The sequence below is a fragment of the Sinocyclocheilus rhinocerous genome, unplaced genomic scaffold (assembly GCF_001515625.1).
Source record: "Sinocyclocheilus rhinocerous isolate Xijiao unplaced genomic scaffold, SAMN03320098_v1.1 scaffold285, whole genome shotgun sequence".
NCBI lineage: Eukaryota > Metazoa > Chordata > Actinopteri > Cypriniformes > Cyprinidae > Sinocyclocheilus > Sinocyclocheilus rhinocerous.
The window spans coordinates 1,236,707-1,248,511 of record NW_015630288.1 but is presented as its reverse complement, the minus strand read 5'-3'; the positions used below and the strand labels follow the sequence as shown (position 1 = coordinate 1,248,511).

Sequence of the window (11,805 nt, the reverse complement as noted above, 5' to 3'; positions counted from 1 at the left end):
CCACATTACGTCATTTTCGTCATCAGGAGGGCTCGCGGACAGCCGTGCACCCCGTCCGTGTGCAGGCAATTTTTTGAGACCGTGCGGACGGTCCGCGTACAACAGCACATGCGCGAGGTGAAAGTTGAGACAGAGCGAAAGTCAAACTGCGCCTGTGTCGAGCTCGTCCGTCTGCACTCATCCGCGGTCGAGTATACTTTGAAAGCTGTGCGGACACGGCTGAGCGCGAGACGGAACGGAACGCGGAAAGTGAAGTATACCCGGACCTTTATTGGCTCACTGACGCTGATGAGATTAACCCCTATGTATTACAGTACCACAAGAGCTAAAGAGAGCAGACTGCTCCGTGCACTTTCGAATCGCTCTTGCGGATGTAAAACACTGATCGATCTGCGCCGCACCTCTTCTAGTCGAACACACCGGCTAGTGCTGCAGGCTTAAAGTCCCCATGAAATCAAAATTAAAGTTTTTTGGGTGTTAGTGTCAATATGTTAGTCTTTAGATTATCTATAAGGCAGTGTGCTACAAAACAGTAAAAAAATTCGCATTTAGAAGATATAAGCATTCAAAGCTTTTAGTTCGTCACTTCTGCCAAAACGGCTCAACAATTTTTTTGACGTCACATCGTACTTCATCTTCTCAGCAATTAAACGCTCTCTAGTAGCCGAAACGCCCGCCCCCTACACTATAAATAGATGCTGAGGCTGATTCGGTCGGTGCCTAAAAAGTATCGAACTCGATACCCAGCCCTAGTTACTGTGAAAAAAAAAATATATGAAAAAATTACTCGTATCGTAAGACTCATAACAACATTCAACCTTTCTTCATTCATTGAAATTCCTCAGATACTGATACAATTCTCTAGTCTGAAAGAGATAATTTCATTTATTATTAAGGTATAAAAGGGCACATTTTTATCAACAAACTTGAATGTTTTGCATCACCTGGCATCGTTTTGTTTTTTGGTTGAAAGAGACACATATTTTGAACAAGCAACGGCATAACCTGAATCTGTGGCATGCCTTGCTGATATACAGCGATAACACATTCTTGCTCATGTTGTTCAGCTTATTTACGTGATGGCTACACCACATGACATTTTTGACTTAATAAATGAGGAGGTTTTAAAAAGCAGTCAAATGAAGAAAACATTAATGGTCAGCAATTTTTTAAAATGCAAAAACTACATTCATGTTATAATCGTTCTCTCTTACCTCTGTCAGCTCAGGCAGCAGGGGCTTGATCCGTCTCTGGGAGTCTCTGCTGCGGGACAGGCCTTTTTCACCATATCCTTTAGACAAATCAGCCCGAGATGCACCACCTCTTCCAGCATGGTTCTTTCGGTCTTCATAGAGGTCTTCTGGTGCATGTCTTCCTCTGAGATTGCTTGTCTTTTTTGACCCAGAAGAAGGGGCAGCTCTCTTTAATGGCTGTCTTGTAGTGTGTCCTGATGCTCTGAGCCGCTTTGCATCCTGGCTGTCTCCTCGTTCGTGCTTTCTTTTAGACCCTGAGACATGAGGTAAACAATCAGTTAATGTGTTAAGTTTTACAGGAACACCGACAGCAGCAGTCAAATTCTCAGATTACTCTGTACATGTTCTGCCGGATATGAACACAGTAACACATTGTGCCATTTCTTTTATCCTGTAAATGTTGTTATTATATGTGCTTATAAGTTCTTTTAAAGGCTCCTTAGCTTTTTCCATTCTTTAAAATGTAAAGCATGCCATGTTATTGTTCAGCCGAGTCAAGCAATTTTTGGACTAGTCTCTGAACAAACAAATCTAAACACTTGCAAAATGACTTGAAGTGTAAATTGTCTGCCAAAATGTTATGCAGTGTAGGGCTGCACGATAAATCGTCGCACAATAAAATCATCTGCGATTTTTTTGCGTAACTTGTCAGTAAACTACGGCTCTGTGTAGTAAATTCTGCTCCATCTGAAAGCACGTGATGATGATTTCTTGCTGATTACAGAACCGGCTTTACTAACAAAATGCGCATGACAATCGCATTCGATTAATCGTGCAGCCTAATGCAGTGTGAATAAAATCCGATCTGGAAATGATTTAAAATGGTGTTTTGCACATGTACCTTTTTTCTCATTAATATCGTGTTCACTTTCAGGGTTGTAGAGCTCATCGTCCTGGTCAGGAGCATCAGTCAAAATGTCTTCCAGCACATTCAGTTCCCCATCTAAAAATGAATGCACACTGTGTAAAACTATTACAAATAATGCATTTTAGTTTAAGTATATTGGCATACTCAGCTCACTCACACCAACATGAAACACAATGTCATGTAATATTAATACAATAAACCATGTCATGTAGTATTAATACAATAAACAAACAAACAAATACTACAAATCATGTAGTATTAATACAATAAACCATGTCATGTAGTATTAATACAATAAACAAACAAACAAATACTACAAATCATGTAGTATTAATACAATAAACATAACATGTTCATTCACTATATGGTATACACGTCAAAATGAATATACTAATACAACAACAGATACAGAATTTACCAAAGTGTTGTTTATTATTAAGCTGTTCTCATGAACATATTCATGTAAAAAAAATTACAAACGCTGTAAATCTACATGAGCAGAAATTCATCCATTGTTAATTTAGAAATACTGAAGTTACATAATGCGCTCTATATTACATATAAACATAACAGACCTCTTTTTGATAGATGACTTCCTAAAAGCAAACTGGACCAGTAACATACAATATCTTTAAAAAATCAAAACAATCAAATTTTTTTCTAAAACCATTCAATATAAACAAAGCCCTCCATGATAACATGAGTTAGCATCATGCTAAGCTACCGATCGCTGTTATGTTTCCTCAACAAATGCTTTTCTAGCCATAATGAGTGTGTCTATGGAGAATGTAAATTCGTTTAGTGAAAACATAATTAATAAGCAAATGGAAAACTGTATTAAATAACTGGCAAAAAAAAGCACAAATCCTTATTATTATTTTCTAAAACAAATGTTTGGCCATTACAGGCACAAATATCATCGCTTACCTTTCTCATCTCTCCTGTCGGCAGACATCTTCAGCCCCCGTGGATTTAACACACTTTGAAGGCCCTCCTCTCTCTCTAGATTTGTTCTTAATAACTCTATTAATTCCCTGTTCTTTTAGAAAATCGTACACACCATTAAATGATCTGTGACTCGAGTGTGTATGTGTCTGCTCTAAAATGGCGGATCTCTTCGTCCCGCATCGCAGTGAATGAGGGTTGCCAAATATTCAAAGGTATATTACGCCTTCTTCTTCTTCTGTTTATTAGCGGTTGGCAGACTAGCTGTATATTACGCCTTATTGTTTTTAACCTTATTTCAGACCATTTCGTCTTAGGCTATGGAAAATCAAAATAAACAATTAATTATTACTAGACAAAGAATGAAATACAATTCCTTATGCTTTTTATTATGTGAAAATTATAAAGGTAGTACATTAAAATCACAGCACTGATCAAATGTGATGTGTGAAATAAGCAAATCAGGAGCAAGCACTTGCTCATGTTCAAACCACTGCCCCATTTACTGCCCAAAATTTATTTGAGAGGATTTTTGGTGACAATTTCTTGATTTACAAAAAGCCTGGCTTATCTACAGAATGCTATAAAATCATATGCTGTTTTGAAATAGCTTTTTATTCCCTGGCCTGGTAGGTTATGCTTTATTTTGTTTCAACTGAAGGCCTAAGACAGCTGCATACATTGCGCAGCCCTGCATCTTAAAAAAGAAATATCTCTGCTGATTTGAAAAAAAAAGACGCCCAATATTGCCTAATTTGAGTTCACAAATATCTATAAAAACTATTTATAAGGTACAGTTATTATTTTTTTCCCCCACAAAATAAGAATGAACACATTTCAAAATGTATATAGGCTATGTATCATCTTTAATGCACTCTTCAAAATAACAAAAGCATTCAAATGTCAAAGGTTTAGTGACAAAAATAATTATTAAAAATTATTCAAAATGACTCACTGTTCACTGCTCTCTGAGCATGGTATCTGTTGGTGAAAAAGAGATTCATCATCATGTTTCATCATATTGATTCATCTTCTCAATGCAAAGTGAAATTGCTAAAAAAAAAAATTGCATAAAATCTTTTGTCAGGCAGAAATGCAAAAGTTTGGTTAAAAGGAGTAAACAAAACATAATGGCACAGGTTAAACACATCTATCTAGTTCATACAACAATAATTAAAATGCAGCATAGCGAAACACAACCATTAAAGGAATACTTATTCAACCTTTACACCCCCATGGCATATATGTCTTTCCTCCGATTTAAAAAAAAAAATAAAATAAAAAATAAACATTTTAAAAATATATATATGTGACCATAGACCACCATAGAAAACCACAAAACAAGAGGCTTCATTGGCTGATCATGGTGGATTCTGGAAAGTCTCATGATGCTCACCTTGTACCTGATTATAGAAGAAAAGCAACACAAGACAAGCTCTTAAACCCGTTCTAATACAAGACTTAACACAAGACAAACTCTACAAACGTTTCTAACATGTGTTTTTTATAACATCAGGATTAAAGTGAATCCTGAAGGTGGCTGGTGTAATCCAGTGACCAAAAAAACCTTTATGTACATTTATATACTCCAATGTAAATATTATTAATTTTGAGGTTAAATTTTGGTGAAGTGTTTTGTTCAAAACCAATATAAATGTAGTAAATAACAATCCTGTTTGTAGTCCTCTCGCCAAAAAACACCTTTAGGGTTGTTTCTAAACTAACAAAACTAACTGGAGAACTAAACTTACTTTTCAGATTTATAAAATTTATGATTTAACTCACGATGGATTATTTATGACAGTCTTTAGAGCATCCAGCAGGTCCTTGGAATCCATAGAAATCAAGAACAACAGCAGCTCCTTTGGTTTTCATGTGCATTAGGTTAATGTGAGCCAAAATCATCACAATTAAAAGAACCAAAGACTTAAACTACTTCAGTCTGTGTGCATTGAATTTATTTAATACACGAGTTTCACAATTTGAGTTGAATTACTGAAATAAATGAACTTTTCCATGACATTCTAATTTATTGAGATGCACCTGTATAATGAGTACACATGACAAAACCTTACTTACGAAGCAAATCATTCTGTGGAATCCATCCAGTCATAAAGTTTTGTATTGGGGGCGAGAGTTTCTGGAGTTTTCCCAGTGTAACACCAAACAACCTGTGCAAATGCACAATTTATTTAAAAACAGTTGTTCTAGGACACTGAGCATATGAACACTGCAACACTGCACTGCTTTAGTGAAGTCTTAAATGCATATATCCAGACTTATGCATGTATCCCTGCCTTAATGTTCTACAACCCTGGCATGACCAGTATCAAAATAATCCTCCTGTGAATCCTCTTGTCACGGAATCAGAATTTTAGAAAGAGAAATAAAAGTGCTGTCAACTGGCAGATGATACAACTATATTTGTTAGAAATTCATTTGAAGTGAAAAATGTGATTGATTGTTTAAATACGTTTTCATTGGTTTCAGGGTTAAAATTAAATTTAAACAAATGTGAGTTGTTCCCTCTGAAAAAAAGTCAATTTCTTTATATAAATGGCATCCCTGTAATGAATGTTGTTACCTATTTAGGAATCAAAATCTGCAAAGATGAAAAGGAAAGGGGTCAGCTTAATTTTCAACCTGTGCTTCAAAAAATTAAAAATAGAATTCATTTATGGTTAATGAGGGACTTGTAAATGAACGGTAGAATTCTTTTATCAAAAACTGAATGTTTATCTCGTCTGCTTTATCCTGTTTCACTAGAAGTCCCTAATAACATAATTAAGGAAGTAGATAAAAATCTTTTCAATTTTATTTGGAGAAACAGATCTCATTACATTAAAAAATGTACCTTAACTAATTTGGTTTGTAATGGGGGCTTAAATGTGCTTGATTTCAGCACTTCAAATACAATTTTAAAGAATAGATGGATTAAGCATTATTTTCAGTACAAAAATAAAATTTGGTATTTAATTCCTAATCTAATCTTTGAAAAAAGTGTGTGGGTTTGCTTTTCTGTTGCAATGCAATTTTGAAATTAGTAAGATTCCAGTTAGACTAAGTCATTTTCACAGGCAGGTGCTTCTCTCTTGGTTGCTTATCTATAAACATAATTTTTCTCCAAACAAATGTATAATTTGGAATAACAGGTATATAACATTTAAACATAAAACTTTCTTTTTTTTTTTTTTCAAAAATGGGTTGATAATGGTATTATACAGTCCCTTCAGGATTTCGTGGGAATTCTTTCTGTTTTTTCTCAAAATTTGCGGTGACTACCCAGCACTGGGTTGTATTTAACCCAGCATTTTTTAGAGTGTAGTAGCGCGGATTCGTTCCGCTTTCGGTTAGTTTGTCCAATGTCAGTTTGTCAGTTTGTCCTCTTGTAAATCGGTCATGATGTGAACGCAAGGCGGTTCGTTCCATTTTTGGAACTGAGAAACCTTTCTTTGACTGAATGTGCGTTGCGATGACATCACGGGACGCGTCTAAGCCCAAAATCTGCGGAAAATCTGAGGCAATTACGAATATTTGTGAGCTCTTGCGAAAATTGCGGAGTTTGCTTGATTTTGCATAAATTCAGCGATCGCAGAATCGCAAAATCCTGGAGGAACTGATTATAGCTATTTGTTAAACAGTTATTTAATGAAAATGGGCACCTGTATACATATGTTTAATTTCTTCAAAGGTTTAATATTTCAATAATCCCTAAAGAATATCGTATAGTGTTCGATGCTATTCCATCTGGTTTAAAATGTCTGTTTAAAGGAGATGTGAACGACGAGAATGTGAGTCTTAGATCTGATATTGCAATTAAAAGGAGTTACTACTGATAGGAGGTGGAATAATTACTTTATAGCCCAATATCTTCTAAAACATATTGGCATTCTAAATTTGAGTGCATTGAGTGGAAATATGCATGGTTGCTGCCTAAAAAATATTGCATAACAAATAAGGTGAGAGAAGTACATTTTAAAATACTTCATCTGGTGTACCCTGTTAAAACACTTTTTCTTAGGTTTCGTACTGATGTGGACGATGGATGTGATTTCTGTGGGGCAGAGAGAGAGGGAGGATGTTGTCCATTTATACACTCTAAAAAATGCTGGGTTGTTTCAACCCAACTTTGGGTCAAATATGGACTAACCCAACTTTTGGGTTAAAAATCTAATGTAAAAATGTAACCCAACGGTTGGGTTAGTCCATATTTGACCCAAAGTTGGGTTGAAACAACCCAGCATTTTTTAGTGTAGCTAAATGTTTTGGATAGATTTAGAAGGCCTTCTTTGTAAATGTTTAGGCATGGAAGTTTATTTTTCTGAGAAAGATGTATTTGTTTATTTTAATAGAGAAAGATTACCACCAAATGTGACCTTTATGGTTAATCTTTTTTTGATTATGGGGAAATACCATATACATAAACAGAAATGAGATAAATGAAAACCCAACTTTTTGTTATTTCAGATAGATATGAAACATTATTTTGAGTTACTACTTGGGTTGAAAAACAGTAAAGCAAAACGCACTAGGTCTCTATGTGAAGCTTTTGAGCTATTTGTATGATGATCTCATACCCTTTTTATTTTATTTAGTTATTTATTATATTATTATTTATTTATTATTATTATTATTATTCCTGGTGGAATGACCTGCCCAAATCCTTAACCATCTTCAAGAAACGACTAAAAACACATCTGTTCCACCTTCCAACTCTAACACTTTCTATTCTATTTTAATTCTACTTTATCTGTAGATATATATATCATCTTTTTTTATTTTTATTTTTATAATTTTTTTTATTAAAAAAAACAAACAAAAAAAACAAACACTAGCTTTCTATTTTTTCTATTCTACTTGTTTTTCTTTGTGTGTGTATGTATGTGTGTGTGTTTATAATATATATATATATATATATATACACCTTGCTACGTGTACTGCGTTAGGCTAACCGAGACTTGTCATTTGCACTTATATATTGTTGCTCTTTTGTTAGTTTTGACTGCTTTTATTGTCCTCATTTGTAAGTCGCTTTGGATAAAAGCATCTGCTAAATGACTAAATGTAAATGTAAATATTATTTTTACTTGTATTAGTTTTTTACTGTATATTCTCATTTTCTTCATATTGTAGTCTGTATTCAATATTTTTCTGTACTATATGTTGGAAATGACTACTGTCATGTTCATTGGCTGTAATATGTCTGGCATTTAAATAAAAAAAACATGTCACAGTCACGCAGCGTTTACACAAATAAACATCTAGAATTAGAACGCTTTAAATCACTTTAAACAATTTAAAATCTCATTAAAACATTATTAAATCGCGAATTTAGTGGGACAAAGTGGCACTTTTATATTTTAAGACTCAGCCTTTTTATTTAATTTTAAATGATTGCAGTATTTTTTATACTAATCTTTGCTTTTGTTAACTAATAATTAAATCGGCGACGTCTTCTGTAAATTAGCCTACATATTTGTATAGCTACTAGTAAGTGACATAAGTGACGTGAAATTTGAGCTTTTTCAGAGAGTTTTGAGTCATGTAAAACAACATTAAAATAGATATAATAGATATAAAAAAGAACTACTGTTCTTTTTTTAATTAATAAACACCAAAACACTATTTATATAACTCAAAATAATACTTTATATTGTACTATTTATATTAATTTGAGTCTAGAAAATGAGTTCTGGACCACACAGGAAAATTTAGCTCACTTGATCTCACTTTCCAGAAAAAAAAAAAAAAAAAAATATTTACAACAGGTTGAGTGTGAAGAACCATTTTATACTCCAAAAGAACCGTTGTGTGCTGCAAAGAACCTTTTGTGCAATGGAAAGGTTCTTTGGATATTTTTTAAGAGTGTAAGCCTATTAAATTGGATCTTGAATAGAGAGTCCTTATTAGTCCAAAGCTAAGCTTAATGCCTTCACATTATAAAACATAACTGAAGAAAAAGTTTATGAGTCATTATTAAATGAAAAATCTATATTATCTATCGATATTAAAAAAAAATCTATCTATATTAAATCTATTTTGTTGTACTGTGATAATTGTAAAGAAAATAAAGAACACAAATCTGAATCTAAAATAGAATATGGATGTTTAATGATGTCCTAGACACATTTCACACAAATACTCTGTTTGCAGTGCATACACTGGTGAAAAAACAAATAAATATATAAATAAATAAATAAAACTAAATCAGAAACCCTCATAACATTTGTAATGGGTTTAATGGGAATTGTATTGGTTTTGATGGAAACTGTAATTGTTCCTGTGGGTAATTATTGTCTTCTATTGCTGGCTTGTTAAAACCATTAAATCATAATGGAATATGTCCCAAAACACACTAGAAACCATTAAATGTACTGGTTTTATTGGTTAACAGTTGATGGTTTGTAATGTTTTTAAATGGTATTTGTAGTGGAAACCATTACAACTTCTGTGATGGTTTCTATTGTTAGTTTTTTCCTTAATGGTATCCACTAGACATAACATGCATACCAATAGACCAGTACTGGTAGAGACCCATAGGGACCATTACAGTTTCCATTAAATCTAATACAATTCCCATTATAACCCGTAAAACCATTACAAATTCTGTAATGGTTTCTACTGTTTTGTTTTTTTCCAGCAGGGATGTATCTGATTATGAACAAGATGTCCAGGACCTCTGACAGAAAAATAGACCTACAACATTAAAGATGCTGCAGTATATTTATGGGATACTTTTTTACCCGTGTGCATCAAACCCATCTTGAGTGCTGCTAAAAAGCTAATTTTTTAGTTTTTTTCTGACCATAGAACCCAGTCCTGTTTGAAGTTCCAGTAGTGTCATGGTGAATGAATATGCTGGAGTTTTTTTTGTTTTTGTTTTGTAACTTAAACTTTCTATTTAAATAGACTCTGATCACCAGAAAGGGCCTGAAAATTATGAAGTAAATAAATGGCCCCTGACTCTCCAATTAGAGTTCCCTCACTGATTTAAAACCATTGTCATCACTGACTGTAAATGAACCCCTCAGTTCGAGCCTACATTTAGTTTACATCTCAGCAATCAGTAATATGTATTATATTAAAGAAATGTTTTTATTTCTGTCATCTTATGTAATTATTGTACATAATTATTAACATTCACATGTATTCATTTCAATAAGAACATACAGTTTGGAATGTACACTGGCCATCATACACATGTGATGGTGACACACGTACCACAGTCAATTGAAGGCAATGCTTCTATGGGAACCTACTTTACATTCACTCTTTTTTACTCTTTTTTTGCTTTGGCATCAGGACGAGTCTTTCTGAAACATTTACGGAAAAGGAAACAGCATGTTTTAATAACGAGGAATGTGATCAGTGCAACAATTGAGAGTAAGAAGGCCACTACATCCAGGCAGTGGTACTGATACCAGCTCAGATCATGTGCCTGAACTCTGAGATGTTTAGCTCCTTTATTCCGCATCACAAATTCAATCCAGTAAACTGCCTGGTCCAGAGGCTTCATTGGCTGATCATGATGGAGTCGGGATAGTCTCATGATGCTCTCCTTGTATCTGATTAGAGAAGAAATTAAAATTATTTTTTTTTAGGTTAAATTTATAATTGTAGTGAAGTTTTGTTCAAAATTCAATATAAATGTAGTAATACAATAACATTTTCCACCCTGTTTCTAGCCTTCTGACTAAAAAACATTTTAGCGTTATTTCTAAATTAAGGAAACTAACTGGAAAAGTCCTTTAGACAACTCACGATGGATTATTTAAGACAGTCTTGAGAGCATCCACCAGGTCTTCAGACTGCATTATGTTGATGTCAAGAACAACAGCAGCTCCTTTGGTTTTCATGTGCATTAGGTTATCAGGTTGGTCAGCAAACAGTGGCAAGCCCACCATTGGGACACCATGATAAATAGCCTCATACAGTCCGTTTGTCCCACCATGGGTAATGAAGGCCTTTGTTTTTGGATGACCTATCAGATCAAATAAAGTCTGTATCTATATGACATCAATTATTGTTCTTGATGTATAATGAGTACACATGACAACACTTTCCTTACCAAGCAAATCATTCTGTGGGATCCAGTCATAGATTTTTGTATTGGGGGCAAGAGTTTCTGGTGTTTTCCCATGATAACGCCAAACAACCTGTGCAAATGCACATATGGGGAATTTATTAACAGTTGCTCTAGGACACTGAGCATATGAACACCTGAGCAGTAAATTTATAGAAAAGTTGGGTTCTGTAAAATACATAGGCTACGTCCACACAAAGCCAGAGCTTTCCCTATCCGATCTTTTTTTTCCCTCGTCGCAAGAAATATCTGCGTCCACACGAAACCACAAAACTGACACAAAACGATGTAGTATACATGCCAAACCAATACGGATTCGCTGTCCACACGAAAACGCAAGGGCGGCGTTTTCAGATTTATCCAAAATCTGAAATTTTTTGTTTCAAAAAATATCGGTTTCACTCTCCCAAAACACCGGATCCGTGTGTACGAAATGCCTATACGATACAAAATTTATGCGTATACAGCTAAACGCGTCTCCGTGTGGACGGGGCCTATAGATAACCTTAAATATGGCAAACAGCCCTGTTGAAAAAAACAGCATATGCTGGTTAGGTATGTTTTGACGCTGGGATGCTGGTTTAAGCTGGTCCTTTGCTGGTTTATGCTGGTCCTTTGCTGGTTTAAGCTGGTCCTTTTGCTGGTTTATGCTGGTC

At 34.5% G+C, this 11,805-nt stretch overlaps 2 protein-coding genes across 3 annotated transcripts in view; both read right to left on the bottom strand.

Moving 5' to 3' along the window:
* Nucleotides 1-3,258, bottom strand: part of ythdc1 (YTH N6-methyladenosine RNA binding protein C1) — a 22,125-nt gene extending 18,867 nt beyond the window's left edge. Inside the window, exons 1-3 of the mRNA XM_016552253.1 lie at nt 3,049-3,258; nt 2,095-2,196; nt 1,215-1,507 (exon numbers count right to left, since the gene is read on the bottom strand). Of these exons, the coding sequence (XP_016407739.1) occupies nt 1,215-1,507; nt 2,095-2,196; nt 3,049-3,076 (423 nt within the window). The 5' untranslated portion in view covers nt 3,077-3,258. The remainder of the gene's footprint in view (nt 1-1,214; nt 1,508-2,094; nt 2,197-3,048) is intronic.
* A 6,458-nt stretch (nt 3,259-9,716) lies between these two features.
* The window catches only part of LOC107739983 (UDP-glucuronosyltransferase 2C1-like), an 18,443-nt gene continuing 16,354 nt past the window's right edge, over nt 9,717-11,805 (bottom strand). Inside the window, exons 4-6 of one of the 2 annotated variants that reach the window (XM_016552252.1) lie at nt 11,135-11,222; nt 10,828-11,047; nt 9,717-10,631 (exon numbers count right to left, since the gene is read on the bottom strand). In XM_016552252.1, coding sequence (XP_016407738.1) covers nt 10,343-10,631; nt 10,828-11,047; nt 11,135-11,222 — 597 coding nt within the window. In that variant the 3' untranslated portion in view covers nt 9,717-10,342. The remainder of the gene's footprint in view (nt 10,632-10,827; nt 11,048-11,134; nt 11,223-11,805) is intronic. The other variant, XM_016552251.1, reaches the window with a different exon arrangement.